Genomic DNA, 16,654 nt, shown 5'->3' with positions numbered 1-16,654 from the left:
CTCTCTGTGACTGTCTGCCTGCCTACCCGCTCCTGTCATGGGTTGCCTAGTTACACACACGGACACTGCGCACTGCGTGCACCAGGGCACCCGCGTGTTTTAAAGATGTCGGCTACAACCGACACTCCACCACGTCTCCAAAAGCAAAAACGTTTGCTAAAGTACAGACGTGGATGCAAAGAGGGAGAACCCGTGGCCTGACAGCGTCAGTGGCAACGAGTAGGCCTACAAGGCAAATTGCAAGACGTGTTGGCAAGTGTTTTCTGTGCCTCATGGTGGACTGGCTGACGTGCGGCAACATGCACGAGGGGATCAACATAGAATAAACATGAGAACGGACAGGAACCAAATGGCAGTGTCACAGTTTTTCATAGCTGTCATGGCTCCTGAGGTCGATACAGTAAGGGACATCATTATATGATCAACTTGATTTCCTATATGGTTGTGTTTTTAGCAGAAGATGTCAGTGCTTATGCTGATGTGGGCATATACCCTACAGCACAGTTTCTCAAATGGGGCTACGAATACCCCTGGGGGTATGTGGAGGAACTCCAGGGGGTACGTGAGATTTTTAAAAATTATACAACACGTAGATCCAACCGAGCAATCTGGCTGGTCAATCAGACATTTAGAATATGCTCAAATGAGCATGACAGCAGGGCTAGCCGTGCTCAAATGAAAAATACCTCATCACTGAAAATATTACTCCGCCTATAGCTTATTGCCCGAGTCTGTGTGGTTTCTATGGCAATACGGAACTTCTCACTGAAACCTGCATCAAAAGCCACTGTCAGCTTTGTTAGTCTGCATAATGGACCGTTTTGTTGTCAATTTTGATTTCTTTGGAGACCTAAGTTTGGGTAAATGGCTGAACGAGGAAGACAAGACAGAAGAGGGCCGTCAAATGTCTACAAGACTACCTGAAAAACACCGGGCAAACAGCTGATTTCGCAGGTGTAAGTAAAGAAGAGCTAAACAAATTAAAGCCCCATAAAATTCATGGAGGATCCGTGAATTTTATGGGGCTTTAATTTCTATAATAAAGAGAATGAAATGCACGGACAGTACCTGCTGATGCAGTTTCAGCACCACGGACAGTAGCCACTGAGGCAGATTCAGCACCATGGACAGTACCCGCTGAGTCGCATTCAGCACCACGAGCAGTACCCGCTGAGGCAGATTCAGCTCCACGAACAGTACCCGCTGAGGCGGATTCAGCACCATGGACAGTAGCCGCTGATGCGCATTCAGAACCACGGACAGTACCTGTAAGATTTTCCTCAGAGATGTACAGGCTATAACTTTCTTCTTGTTATTAATGTGTTAATGTTATCAGTTATCAGTTATTAATTAGCCTATTAATCATGATTCATTTGTTTATTCTTTATGAGTTGCCTAGGCCATTGATTTAATTAATTTGTCAATTTGTTTGCATCTGTACATTGAAAGGCATATTTAATAAATCAGCACATCTGTGAAAACTGTGGTCTTTATTTCAGAGGTAAATTGATAATAACCTGAAAAGGTGATTAGCAAAGGCCCCTGAAAGGTGGGGTTGAAATTATATAACTCTGTTCAGGAGTGACACACCCCCAGCTGAAATAAAACATCTGCTGGTGAGTTTATGAAAAGACAGATGTTTGTTTTGGCGCTGACACTGGAAAGCAGTGGCCTATATGTAAATATAACTGTTAATATAAGTTGGTTGTAGGTAAAGATCAGCTGTGTTGCTGAGTCGCTGTCACGGCACCTGTTAGATTAAAAATGACTGAGAAGTTGGCAGAAGTTTAACTATCAGTCCATGAAAAAATGTTGTTGTTGTTGTTGTTTTCCAGCCAATATTCTAGTTGCAATATGATTAAGCTAGCAAAGCAGTTTTGTGTTGCTATGTGTGGTATTTATTCAGTTTCGATAATCCCAAGTTGGCTGGCTGACAAGGACTAGTTAATGTCAGATCTCATGTATTTCCGCTGAAGTGGAGAGAATACCATCAAAAAACTTTGAGAGCAAAATGCCAACAGTATGAATACATTTTGATTATACATTTTATTTTGTTGGTAATAGTTGTATAATCGCATTATTACACTCGAGGGTGTGCTTGACCGTCATTATTGTAACTTCACACCCTCTCGTGTAATAATGCTGAAATATATGTTAAAAAAATAGCATCCATGCAAGGTTCCTTAAAAATCATTATTAGCCTAATAAATATTCATTAAAATATAAATGGAAGCTCATAAATGGAATTTTATATTCAGTATTCAATTTCATCATCCTGAAAAACCCCGAACCCTTACTTTTTTGCATCTTTGGAAATCTACTTGTGTCTTTAATGCAAAAACTAAAAGAAGGTGTATCTTATTTCAGATGAAGGTGTATGAATCTCTTTACACTCATTATAAGCAATATTCACCTGACAAATCCAGATTGACATGTTATTTCAAGATATAAACAAAAAAAGCCTTAATTGCTTGAAATGAGTCAAACTATAGCTGTCAAAGCACTAAAATGCAAAATGTTCTCAAATTGCTTAAGTTGAAGACCCATGTTCAAGAAACCTTGCTTAAATGTTTTTTTTTCTACTTAATTCATTTAATTTAGGCCTTATTCCTTTTTCTTTTAATCTTTCTTCATGAAATGACATATTTATCACTGCTTGTCAGGTCAATGCAATTTTAAAAAGTATGATGGCGTACTTTTTACAAGTAGTCAGACAACAAATTTCCTTAGATTTGAGATTCGTTTCATTGTGCTGCTACTCTCTAGTCTCGGTAATGTCTTGGTCTCGGTTGGTGCGGTCTTGACTACAACACTATCATCCAGGTTTCACAAAGTAAAATGAATTTCGGTCAGGTCATTCCTTCTACAGTGAGAGAGCCGTGTCATCTTGACAACCATGAGGTTTTCAATGGATCAGTCGCTCTCTGGACTTTTAGCGGAGAACCAAAACTAATTGTTGAAAAAAAGTTTCTGCATACATGTTTAATATCATTTGATTCATTAAATCCTGTTTCTTGCCTTCACCATGATGTCTGACTCACAGCTGCTTTATTGCACTTTTCTTTGCACATTGAGGACAAACTAAGAAAAGTCAACAACTTACATGTCAGAAACGAGTGAAAAGAGCATTACTTTCTTTGTTGTGTTATACTATACTGATTGGTACATTTCACTTTTTAACCTGAAATTCTGAGCTCAATGAATGAATGAGGGAAAGAAAAAATAAATCAATCTTAAAGTCCCCAAACCCCAAACCCAAATCTGTGTGAGGCCTGACATCTGCTGGAGGACATCTGGACAATGAATTGGTGACATGCTATTGGCTGGTTCCAGGTGATGTCATCTGCTGCAGAGCACAACAGGTGGTGACATTACCTGGCTGGAACCACAGATCAGCCAATTACAGTTGGCCAGTTGAGCTCACAACGTCTCATAAGAAGACATGAGACCTTAAAGGACCATCCCAGTGACTCTGAATGTTCAGTGTCTAATCTACAAAATGTTTCTGCTGATCTTTTCCCAAAGCAAGCAGTGGTATTTAAGAACTCACATATAATTTATCCTCCGTTTAATTACAGCCATTGGTTTCCATTCATTCCACTATGATATGAAAATGGACTTTCAGAGACTTCAAGCTGTCATTCAGCAGTGGTTTGGGGGTCGGCATCAGTGCAGCTCACTTTGCTCCATGTTGTTGTGCTTTGAATGTTTCTGATTGGACTTCTTCACTGGAACTGTCCTCTTCATTTGGGGGAACTTTCAGCTTGTTGAGGTGGGAGGTGGCTGTTTGAGGCTCAGAGGGAAAACTGACACTGACACTATCAACAAGATGATATGTTCTCATCAACCGTGTGTGTGTGTGTGTGTGTGTGTGTGTCCTCAGTGAACTGTATCAGTCCCTGCAGTAGCTTCCAGCTGCAGCAGTCACTTCAGGTTCTGTTCAGTCTGACTGAGGGAGGTTTTTGTACGACGCTTTTTCACTGTGTGAACAGCCACTGACTGTTGATATAGTGAGCACTCTGACAGTAGTAAACTGCTGCATCTTCAGCCTGGACTCCACTGATGGTCAGAGTGAAGTCACTCCTTGATCCACTGCCTATAAAACGACCTGGAATCCCTGATGCTCGAGTATTAGCCCAGTAAATAAGGAGTTTTGGAATTTCTCCATCTTTCTGTTGGTACCAGTGTAAAAAGTGGCTGCTTCCAGAAACATCAACATTCCTGCTGGTTTTACATGTGATGGTGACGGAGGCTCCCAGAGCAGCCCTCACTGCTCCAGGCTGAGTCACTGTGACCTGGCCTCTGGACTCTGAGGACACACAGACAAAAACAGAAAGCAGCGTCATGCTTTTCTCCGCTTCATTTCAGAGGGACGGATCTTCATAGAGGAGAGGACTTTGATTCTCTGGACTTTACCTGTCAAGCAGCAGCAGAGGAGAGTCCAGATGAGGATGGAGCTCAAAGTCATGTTTGGATGAGGAGGATTTCCGGGGCTTCTGTTGTCATGAAGGACAGCTGTCAGTCATCCAGTCTTCAACTCTCAGGACTATAAACTCTCCCAGAGCACTGGAGCATGGTGCTGCTGATGCAAAGTGGCTCTCTATGGAAATGCTCTGACCCACTCCAACAGGGACACACATTACTCTCATCAGGATGTTTCTAAATGTGTACATTAATTTAATATTATATATGATGGCTCCGTTTTTCCAGACTTCTGCAGAACAACCATGATATCAATTTCTTTTTACTTTGAATTTTCTTTCAACAAATTAACAAAGTAATTTAAAATGTGTTAAAAATCAGATTTTCCTCTATTTTAGCCCCAATTTTGAAAATAAAATATCTAATATTTGCTCTATTCATTTCCAGTGTAATGTAAAGTATTTCAGCTCCCATCATGTTTGTGTGCTGATGTGCATGAGAGGCTTCTTAAAGGGAAGTGAAACAGTGTGTGAGTGAGTGACTGCTGGAGCATAAAAACCATCTGACAGAAACTCCTTAAAGCCTGATGCTTCAGGAGCATCAGCTTCTTCTCCAAACAGCTGACTGCTGCTCCAAGCCTCATCCAGACGGCCCAAAATGTCTCTGCTCTATAGAGGCCTCCAACATCAGGAGTCCGTTTTGCCTTCCCATCATCTTTCTCTCAACACTGCTTCTTCTCTCCATTTCTATCAACATTATTCCCTGAGGTTGACACCACCCACATAACGCCCACACACTCAAGCCAAGTTTCTGCTGGCCTCCTTCACTTTTCTCACATCTTCCATATTCAGAGCCTCAACCATAGAGTTCCACCTGTCTGCTTCCCCCTGCATATTCCACCTGTTGTTCTCCTCACAATGTTCTGGTCTTCTCTCTGAAATGGACAGAGACCAATCAAACCCACCCACCTCATGTTTATTCATCAGATGTATCCGTCTCTCAGTCCATCTGAAAGCCTGGCAAACTGCCTCTCCCTTTAAAGATCTGAGATTTCTGCTCTTTCTGATCTGCTCTTCAGCTCAGAAAGCGCTCACCTAGCTACCTGCCCCTGGTTCCATTCACACTGACGGCAAATCCTCCACGTCCTAAATCAAGCTGCTTCTCCAGCCGTTCCTTCAGCATTGGAGTCACTATTCCAGCTTCTCACCATGGTGTTTCTCAACACATTATCCTCGTCATGAGTCACTTGTCTTCAGCAGTTTTTCTCTGTTGCCGCTCAGATGTGAAAGACCTTTGTTATTCACAGTCACCTCTATCTTCTCAGCAAGGTTTTGGGGGTCCGCTGTTCCCTGGAGGATCATTCAAATAGTTGTGTGTGTTTGCATATGTGTCCTGCCTCTCTGCTCTCCACCCGTTAAGAGGCCAGTGTTGATCAGTGGCTGTCCAGGCCTTTCAGAGCCACTGACACGCCCGCAGCACAATGATGATGTCACAGATTCTCCTGCTGGGCACCCTGGGGCTCCTTGTTCAGGGTGAGACTCTCTTCTGAAAACTTGGCTTCAGGATGCAACCAGCTTTACCACAATCATCTTCTGTTGTGATGGAGAAACACTGAGACCAGCAGCATTCACCTTCTTCCATGTGTTTTCCATGTTAAAGAAATCCTCCTCTTCTGTTTTCATATTCATCATCTTTCTCCAAGCTGTATTTGTCTCAGTAACCCTTCTGCTCTTTTGGATATTTTCCAGATTCATCAGGAGAAATCACTGTGACTCAGTCTCCTGGATCTCAGTCTGTTAGTCCAGGACAGACTGTCTCTATCAGATGCAAAACCAGTACAAGTGTTGGCATTGAGCTTGACTGGTACCTTCTGAAACCTGGAGAAGCTCCTAAACTCGTGATATATCATGCTACAAACCTTCAGTCTGGAGTTTCAAGTCGTTTTAGTGGAAGTAGATCTGGGACTGACTTCACTCTGACCATCAGTGGAGTCCAAGCTGAAGATGCAGGAGTTTACTACTGTCAACAGGATTACAGCACACCGTTCACACAGTGAAACAACGTTGTACAAAAACCTCCCTCAGCTGGAGAGGAACTGATCTGACTCAACAGCTGCAGAGACACTAAAACACTAGAGACTGCGCACAAAAGACACAAAGTCATAATTTCACAGTTTTTATATGTTTAATTGTAATTACATTCATCAGACAGATTGTGTTTATTGCAGGGATTTTTTTTGTCCTTTTTGTTACTGTTGTAGCTCAGTGACTTTCAGACAAACTCAAACACAGTGCACAAAACAGTATACCACCTGACCAAAGATAATTCATTGCATGGTGTTATAAGATCATTTACATAATTTATAGTCACTCAAACAATTTGTGTATTTTTGAGACTGTCTTCCACCAGTTAACAATCCCTCAGGTACAAGCAGCTCATTATGAACTATAGTTATCTCTGACTTTAACAATAAGCAACCTCGAACAGTCGTATATATAAGAACAATGTGGTGTGTCAGGAAGGGAGGTGACGTGCCGTAGTATAGCTGGTGATAAAAATATTTTTTTTGGTGCGTGGCTGTTGTGGTGGATGGGACACAACGAAACAGGACTTTCCACTCGGAGATCGGAGTTGGATTCCTGCGTGAAGCGAGTCTGGTGTTCAATTTCAAATAAGCTGGTGTTCACTGATATTATCTGTGAACTAGAAATGTAGATTCTTGGTTTCCATGCATGTCAGTCCAGGAGCCTGGGTCACAAAAGGAGTTCAACCAAGTCAAACCTCATCAGCTGGCTTCATAAAACCTGACAAAGACGATAATGACTAACCAGGAGCACGAAGGGAATTATCAGTATTGATGCCCCGGGTCAAATTACATCACTGCAGCATAAAAAGTAATTCATCAAGGACTAGGTCATTGAGTATAAGAACTGAAATATGCAAAAAATGTAGTAGAAATAGTTGACAACAAAAAGATCAACAACAAAACCTATAAATTGTAATGAGACTTATTTGTTGGATTTCAATATATTGAATATATTTTCATTGTCGACATTTATTCTCAGGTAGATACTCTGATGTTTACAGGAAGCCCTGTTTTATTGCCAGGGATCAAACTGCATGAAAATGCTACAAACATTTAAATCTTGATATAATAAATTATCATGGAAAGCAAAGTGATTCTGCTGGTCTGTACACACGTCGTCCTCTGAACAGCACAGAGTGTATGTCAGCTCCATTGTCACTTTCATATGAATGCAGCTATTTTGTCCACACTGGGGTCCTTTAGAAATGATGACTCATATCTTAGTGATGTGGCAACAGTTACCATGGCAACCCAGATTGCTGAGCCTCAACACTGTAGATTAAAAAACCTCTCAGTTAAGTCAAATGTCGTCTTATCTTGAAATAAAAATCAGGCATGTCCTTTGTCATCTGTTTTATTGGCCTCAGTACTTCAGCCCCTGTAGAGGCTTTAAACACACATGAAAGTATTTGAAGCACACTCATAAGATATCACCGTATGAAGATGATATCATGTTTTATTTTTGTAATTGCGAATGACGAAAATTATGAAAATGGCTGTAAGAGAGAAATTAATGAGTTTTATTTCACTAGTGAAGAAAATAGTCTCAATGCCAAAAATATTACAAATAAAGGTAATCAATGTTGATAATTTTTCACATAGTCTGATCATTAGTAATAATACAAAACTTACAAAACATGACATAGTTTGATGGCTAGTGATAATATATCAGTTAGTTGTTATTAAGTTTTAAAACCTGAGGCTGATCTCAGTGAGTTTGTTGTTTTCAAAGTGAGAGAGCCGTATCTCTCTACAGTCAGAGGTTTTTGTACGGCGGCTCAATGAGTTTGTATCACTGTGTGACACTTTTGGTGGAGGAACCAGACTGGATATTGGAAGTAAGTTTAATTATTTCATGGTGTTATCAATCCATGAGAAAAATGTGTATTTTTTCATATTATTTTCACTTCATGAAACAAACTACCGTGCTTGACTTTGCGTGTTAATATCTGATTTTAAGCCAACAGTGATCTCTAAGTAGTGAAATCAGAGGAGACTTTGAAAAACTGAATCCAAATGATTGATCAAATTTCTTTAATTTGAGTTTATTTAAGATTATTAAAATAAAGTTGATTGGAACCAGAAGAGAAAGCATTTATTCCAGATTATTTCTTTAAAGTGGCATCTTGAGGGCTTGTAGTTGTTGCTTTCTCTGACAAAGTGAGAGAACCGTGTCTCTCTACAGTCAGAGGTTTTTGTACGGCGGCTCAATGAGTTTGTATCACTGTGGTTGACTTTTGGTGGAGGAACCAGACTGGATGTTGGAAGTAAGTTTCTGCACAAATATTAAATATCATGTAATGTGTTACTGTTGCTGGGTTACTTTTATTTTTCTATGTGAGGGTTAGTGGTTGGTTTTAATATGTATTTTCTTAATTTCCATCACTTATAGTCACTGTTTTTTCTTGCCTGTTTTTCTCCTTAACCGCTTAGTTTGACTCAGTACTTCTTTAGACTTTTAATTACAAATTGTGAAAAATGTTTAAAACTGACCAGCTTCAAAGTTAGAAAAGTTGAATGCAAAGCTTTGTTTCCTTCAGACTGTTTGACCATATTGATTTTCATTTAGTATTTTTACATGACATGTGAAGCTGAATGAAAACTAATTTGAACAGAGTGGGGATCAGGATTAAAATGTGAAAATGTAGCCCCAGTTCAGATTCTTAATTTCATCTCATTTTTTAAATACATGGGATGAAAATGATTTGATATTTTACTTTATGTGTTTGTTGGCTTGCTGGCAGTTTTGATGAACAGAACTTTTTTGGCTTCAAATTCTTTTTGGCTGAAAATCATCAACACATATTTATCTCAGTTGAAGATGCTCTTGTTCAGATTTCTTCAAAACAGCCACTATTTTAGTGTGCATTCATTTTGAGTTTTTACAAAAAACTATTTGTGCTGATATAATTATCAATTACTTAAACTGTGAAATTTCAAGTTTGTTGCTATTCCTTAAATTATTTAAGAAAAATAGAAAAACGGATGAGTGAAAATTTTCATGGAGTAGCCAAATCATTTTTATTTTTATCTGTTATGTGTATTGATGTATTTGTGTTCATATGAGGACTCTTTCTGTGCTGATGTGCATGAGAGGCTTCTTAAAGGGAAGTGAAACAGGGTGTGAGTGAGTGGCTGCTGGAGCATAAAAACCATCTGACAGAAAGTCCTTAAAGGGGAAAATGGACTCTCACACAGTAAAGGTGTCCAACCGCCCGCTGACTGACTGCCAGCTGCTTATTTCCCGCCCTCTAAGCTGATTGGTGTCTCCTAGGTGACGCCCTTCCCACCCTGACGGTGCTGCCCCCCTCCAGCGAGGAGCTGCAGCAGGGGAGGGCCACGCTCATGTGCCTGGCCAACAAGGGCTTCCCCTCAGACTGGAGGCTGGCCTGGAAGGTGGACGGCAGCAGCAGCAGCAGCAGCTGGGAGCAGAGCAGGAGCCCCGGGGTGCTGGAGAAGGACGGCCTCTACAGCTGGAGCAGCACCCTGAGGCTCACTGCAGACCAGTGGAGGAAGCTGGGCTCTGTCACCTGTGAGGCCACCCAGGGCTCCCAGGCTCTGCAGACCGAGACACTGAGGAGAGACCAGTGTTCCCAGTAACTGACCTGACTCACTGGGACTTCTGCTACTGGTTTCACTCTGCAGCTGCTCTCACTCTGCACTCTGCCTCATGCCTCTCTCTCTCTCTCTCTCTCTCTCATTAAATCTTTAAATAATCATTTATTTTTCTTGCTGTAATGCTGATACTCTATATATGTTAAAATAATAATAAAAAAAAATCTTTTTAACAAATAAGTTGTGTCCTTTGTCCTGATGAACACTGATATTAAAGCACGGGGATGGAGAAGTGGATTTTAAGCTCAGCTGGCACACATACTGTAAGATTTTAAAATGTAAATGAGGTTGTCAATTTCAGGAAAGCTTCATTTAATTCAGAATAATGCTTACCAGGCATAGCAGTGATTAGGCCAAGCATCTTTCATGTGCTTTGTTACTGCTTTTATTACTGGAGAAAACTTGCTCTCATTGTTCTCATTATCCACAATTATAAAAATAAAAAATTATATCATCAGCATATGGGAATGAGTGCTAGTTTGAACAATTACCTAAATTTAAAGGACTGGCACTATTAATCTTCACCTCTTGCTGTTTGCAGAAGTCACGCAGCATAATCAAGGATCCTTTCCACCCTGCCCACCACCTTTTTGAACTTTTGCCATCTGGCAGAAGATACAGATCCATCAAAACACGCACCACACGATTCTGGAACAGTGTTTATCCCACAGCCATAACCACGCTGAACAGTGACACAACACTAATGTAACATGTAATCTGTTTAACAGACATTTTATTGCACTATTGGTATTAGCCTCAGCATACATTGTTACTGATGTGTATGTGATGTTTTGCTGTGTGGTCAGTGAATGGATGTTTATGTGTGTGATAAGCTGTTTGGATCATTCAGCAGTGGTTTGGGGGTCGGCATCAGGGCAGATCACTTTGCTCCATGTTGTTGTGCTTTTAATGTTTCTGATTGGGCTTCTTCACTGGAACTGTCCTCTTCATTTGGGGGAACTTTCAGCTTGTTGAGGTGGGAGGTGGCTGTTTGAAGCTCAGAGGGAAAACTGGCACTGACACTATGAACAAGATGATACAGTGTGTGTGTGTGTGTGTGTGTGTGTGTGTGTGTGTGTGTGTGTGTGTGTGTCCTCAGTGAACTGTATCAGTCCCTGCAGTAGCTTCCAGCTGCAGCAGTCACTTCAGTTTCTGTTCAGTCTGACTGAGGGAGGTTTTTGTACGACGCTTTTTCACTGTGTGAACGGGAAGCTGTTATCCTGCTGACAGTAGTAAACTCCTGAATCTTCAGCCTGGACTCCACTGATGGTCAGAGTGAAGTCAGTCCCAGATTGACTTCCACTAAAACGACTTGAAACTCCAGAGTAACGGGTTGCAGCGTTATATATCAGGAGCTTAGGAGGTTCTCCAGATTTCTGAAGGTACCACTGGAGATCATAACTAACACCTGAACTGGCTTTACATCTGATAGAGACAGTCTGTCCTGGACTAACAGACTGAGATCCAGCAGACTGAGTCAGAGTGATTTCTCCTGATGAATCTGGAAAATATCCAAAAGAGCAGAAGGGTTATTGAGACAAATACAGCTTGGAGAAAGATGATGAATATGAAAACAGAAGAGGAGGATTTCTTTAACATGGAGAACAGATGGAAGAAGGTGAATGCTGCTGGTCTCAGTGTTTCTCCATCACAGCAGAAGATGATTGTGGTAAAGCTGGTTGCATCCTGAAGCCAAGTTTTCAGAAGAGAGTCTCACCCTGAACAAGGAGCCCCAGGGTGCCCAGCAGGAGAATGTGTGACATCATCATTGTGCTGCCGGCGTGTCAGTGGCTCTGAAAGGCCTGGACAGCCACTGATCAACACTGGCCTCTTAACGGGTGGAGAGCAGAGAGGCAGGACACATATGCAAACACACACACACACACACACACACACACACACACACACACACAGACACACACACAGACGCACACGCACGCACACACACACACACACACACACACACACACACACACACACACACACACAGAAAAACACAGAGTCAGTGAAGTGCAGCTGTCCACATCATGTCATGGTGTTTCCACTTCGATGCTCAGAGCATTGACTAAATTATCATCATGTACATGGGATTGTGAGATTATTATGCTGACCATGTGAATGAATTTAATTTTACTTATACTTGTGTTTGTGAATGCTGGTTAAAGATCAACTTTTATTCATGTATTCATTTATTTTAATTCTTCTTTTAATTCTAAATCCCTATGTGTTGTCTCTATTTACCTTTCTGTACTGTCAATGTACTGTCCTTAACTGCACTGTGCTGTCACTGCACTGTACCAACGTTGTTAGAGGAGCTTGTGACAAAGTGGGTGAGATCTGTCCTGCACTCATCATTTGTCACTGAGAGTTGCATCTGACACATTACACCATATTACTTTATACATGTGTTCATTTTGCTATAAGTTACCAATTGCTCATAACATTGCAGCACTCACTACCCTGGGTTTGTTTGTGTTGACATTATGTCATAATTTACATCAAAGCACATTAGTAGATTAAAGCAAACACACCACCTTAAGTTAGTTTCAGTTACTTTTATTATTGTTGTAGGGTTACACAACAATAATAATCTCACTTACAATTGTTTTTTTTTTTTTTTTTCCTTTGTTCAGACCCACCATGCAGGATTAGTGTTGGGAGGGCGCCGCCCAGCATTTCCTGACTTTTATGGAGTTTGTGATGTCATGACTGACACCATTGGGCCAAAACATGTGGAGGGTTTTTCATTTTAGTTGCAATGTTTCTTTCTGTTTGTTTAACATGTTGTGATGTCATGTTTGATGCATACTTATCTGGTATGAAGCCATTTAGTATTGTAAATAAGCTTGTGTATATTTCTATGAAGGATTGTTGATGTCTTTGAGACTTGGTATTGAGAGTTTACCTTCGAGTGATTTGGTGCTGGCTGTGATAGCCTAGGTGAGAATTAGTCTCCCTATGAATTCAGAGGAGCTCCAGTCTCTCAAGAAGAAGGAGGTGAGGCCGTGCTGCCGTGAGCATGTGTCTTTTTGTCCTTTTGGCCATGAGTTTATTTCCAAGTTCATTTCTTTGAGTTTGTTGTTTTGCCTGGGTTAATTTATGTCATGGAGAGCACTGTAAATAAAACTTCACCTTTGCCACTTCAAGATGTCTGCTGAGTCTGCCTGCCTACCACCTTCCTTGACACTCAAGTCAGACTACTTTACAGAGCTAAAGAAGTAAGTCTCAACTGAGTTTTTAGACTTTGATTCATCTGAAAATGAGGCACTGATCCTTGATGACTTAAGAAATTCTTGTTGTACAGCTTTTAAAAATATGCCACAATCCTAGGAAGAGGTCTACTATAGAGCAGGACCAGCAAGTTTAGTAGAATTATAGAATAAAGCCGGATATCATTGGCATAAAAGATGTAACATAAGTTTGATCTTCAGTTTTAACTCTAATATAATTGGATTTTTCTTATGTTTCTGGAAAAGGCTCAAACACAGACTTGAATAAAACCCTCTTGACGTGTCTCCCTTCCAGGTAACAGAGAAACCACATCTGACCTGAGCAGGTGATTGCCTGATTTCATCGCCTTGGGAGGCGTCCTGACAAGATCCCACTGTGGCCACAGTCACAAAAACAAAAAACCAATTATCTTACAGAGTGGACCTTTACTTATTTTGTGTTCTTTCCCCACCTTTTTCCAGTTGTTCTTTGGCATTTCTGCTTCACTGGACAGTGACAGTAGAGACTGGCAAGAAAGACAGAGGAGAGAGGGGGCGGGACATGCAGCATAGGACCTGAGCCAGAATCAAACCCAGACCACTGCAATAACAATATGAAGAACGAGCTCTACCAGGTGATCCACAGGGACGCCCCACAAGGGGGAGCTATGGGAGGAAAGGTCACTTATTTACTATAATTAAGTAAGTAAGTAAGTAAGTACACTTTATTAATCCCACAAGGGGAAATTCCAATTTAAGTTACATCCCGTCCAAGAGACACCAAAGACATGACAAGTACAGGGTTACAGGATCAGGAGAACTTCGGGTCAGCCACCTTGCGTGGCGCCCCTTACATTAGATGAGAAAGGAGGACATTAGGGAAGAGGGGGGAAAAAAAGGTCAAATGTCAAACTGGGCTCCAAAGGGAGCACAACATGGCATTAGAAAAAAAACACACCCCAGCACAATGAGCACATAATAAAACAACATGACTCAAGACATTGCACATGTGGAAGGGGGGAGGGATTAGGGAAGGGGGAGATGTCCCAGCACAGACGAGGGCTGTATGCAGCCACTACGGTGCTCCGCACCCACGAGCTGCACTGAAAACGGGAGGGAGAGGGGGTGGGGGCCAACGATGGCGTTGAATTTAAGGAATGTGTGTATATGTGTCCTTGTGTATGTGTGTGCGTAAGTCCAGGACCATCTTCCCCATACAGACTACACATTCTTTTGTTCTCCAAACCTTTTTTGTTGAGGACATTTCAAGTTGTGCTAGAAAGCTCACAAAGAAGCAAAAACTTTACCATGTTCATTATTAGCTTTTGTTTGTTTAACTGGATGTCATCCTGCAGCATTCCTGTAATGGTGCTCTATCATCAAATTTCTACATTCTCACTACCAGTCCTTTGTGTGTATTTGTGAATTTGTGTGTGTGTGTGTGTGTGTGTGTGTGTGTGTGTGTGTGTGTGTGTGTGTGTGTGTCTGTGTGTGTGAGTGTGAGTGTGTGTGTGTGTGTGTGTGTGTGTGTGTGTGTGTGTGTGTGTGAGTGTGTGAGTGTGTGTGTGTGTGTGTGTGTGTGTGTGTCCTCAGTGAACTGTATCAGTCCCTGCAGTAGCTTCCAGCTGCAGCAGTCACTTCAGTTTCTGTTCAGTCTGACTGAGGGAGGTTTTTGTACGGCGCTTTTTCACTGTGTGAACACATACTGACTGTTGATATAGTGGAAACTCTGACAGTAGTAAACTGCTGCATCTTCAGCCTGGACTCCACTGATGGTCAGAGTGAAGTCACTCCTTGATCCACTGCCTGTAAAACGATCTGGAATCCCTGATACTCGAGTATTAGCATAGTAAATGAGGAGTTTAGGAGTTTCTCCATCTCTCTGTTGGTACCAGGCTAAACGATACCCATCATAAACATTCTGGCTGGTTTTACATGTGATGGTGACGGAGGCTCCCAGAGCAGCCGTCACTGCTCCAGGCTGAGTCACTGTGACCTGGCCTCTGGACTCTGAGGACACACAGACAAAAACACAAAGCAGCGTCATGCTTTTCTCCGCTTCATTTCAGAGGGACGGATCTTCATAGAGGAGAGGACTTTGATTCTCTGGACTTTACCTGTCAAGCAGCAGCAGAGGAGAGTCCAGATGAGGATGGAGCTCAAAGTCATGTTTGGATGAGGAGGATTTCTGGGGCTTCTGTTGTCATGAAGGACAGCTGTCAGTCATCCAGTCCTCAACTCTCAGGACTATAAACTCTCCCAGAGCACTGGAGCATGGTGCTGCTGATGCAAAGTGGCTCTCTATGGAAATGCTCTGACCCACTCCAACAGGGACACACATTACTCTCCATTAACTCTTTACTGACAAAATTTATAAAGTGAATTTATATTTACATTTGGCTTGACATGTTTACTTCAAGAATGTTGTATTTATTGTGGCACAGTTTGAAATATTTTTAACTTTATTATATCAGCTAGGTTTCACAAAGTAAAATGAATGTCGGTCAGGTCATTCCTTTCACAGTGAGAGAGCCGTGTCATCAAGACAACCATGAGGTTTTCAATGAATCAGTCGCTCTCTGGACTTTTAGTGGAGAAACAAAACTTATTGTTGGAAAAAGGTTTCTACATACATGTTTAACCCTCCTGTTGTGTTCGCGGTCAAATCTGACCGGTGTACAAGTTTTCTCTCCAAAAAATGCAGTTAATTTCATCTGTTTGTCATGAGGTTCCATGACTTTGTTCACACATGGCATCTGAACACATAAAATAAATTTGGAGAATTTTTATTAATTTTTGAATGTTTTATTTAACTTGTATACACCCATCGTGTTCCCGGTCACAAATGACCGGTCATTAGAAATGAATGGGTAAGACTACAATTAGTGTATAAAATAGAGTTAAACACATTCCCACACTCCTTTCCCACACCCCAACATGCAGGTGTCTTTGAGCAGACACAGATGTGTGTGAACACACACACACACACACACACACACACACACACACACACACACACACACACACACACACACACACACACCTTATACCCCTTTCTGGCTTCCATGGCAACCCCCACAGGAAAGTATCTCTCTGACTTCTTTCCCACACCCCAACATGTAGGTGTCTTTGAGCAGGCACACACACACACACACACACACACACACACACACCCCTTATACCCCTTTCTGGCGTCCATGGCAACCCCCATGGGAAAGTATCTCTCAGACTTCTTTCCCACACCCCAACATGTAGGTGTCTTTGAGCAGGCACACACACACACACACACACACACACACACACACACACACACACACAAACA

General features: G+C 41.6%; 4 gene segments (V, D, J or C); 1 reads left to right on the top strand and 3 right to left on the bottom strand.

Moving 5' to 3' along the window:
• Nucleotides 1-3,977: 3,977 nt before the first annotated feature.
• LOC115367901 (Ig kappa chain V region 3381-like) lies at nt 3,978-4,468 on the bottom strand. The segment is given in 2 exon segments: nt 3,978-4,309; nt 4,417-4,468. Coding segments are annotated over 2 exon segments (384 nt in total).
• A 1,437-nt stretch (nt 4,469-5,905) lies between these two features.
• On the top strand, nt 5,906-10,157 carry LOC115367543 (Ig kappa chain V region Mem5-like). The segment is given in 4 exon segments: nt 5,906-5,954; nt 6,171-6,470; nt 8,311-8,346; nt 9,783-10,157. Coding segments are annotated over 4 exon segments (711 nt in total).
• A 1,159-nt stretch (nt 10,158-11,316) lies between these two features.
• On the bottom strand, nt 11,317-11,892 carry LOC115367563 (immunoglobulin kappa variable 3-15-like). The segment is given in 2 exon segments: nt 11,317-11,624; nt 11,841-11,892. Coding segments are annotated over 2 exon segments (360 nt in total).
• A 3,127-nt stretch (nt 11,893-15,019) lies between these two features.
• LOC115367900 (Ig kappa chain V region K-25-like) lies at nt 15,020-15,501 on the bottom strand. The segment is given in 2 exon segments: nt 15,020-15,342; nt 15,450-15,501. Coding segments are annotated over 2 exon segments (375 nt in total).
• Nucleotides 15,502-16,654: the final 1,153 nt, after the last annotated feature.

The sequence above is a fragment of the Myripristis murdjan genome, chromosome 11 (assembly GCF_902150065.1).
Source record: "Myripristis murdjan chromosome 11, fMyrMur1.1, whole genome shotgun sequence".
In the NCBI taxonomy this organism is placed as follows: domain Eukaryota; kingdom Metazoa; phylum Chordata; class Actinopteri; order Holocentriformes; family Holocentridae; genus Myripristis; species Myripristis murdjan.
The sequence above is the reverse complement of the archived record's forward strand: the minus strand, read 5'-3'. Positions and strand labels throughout refer to the sequence as shown.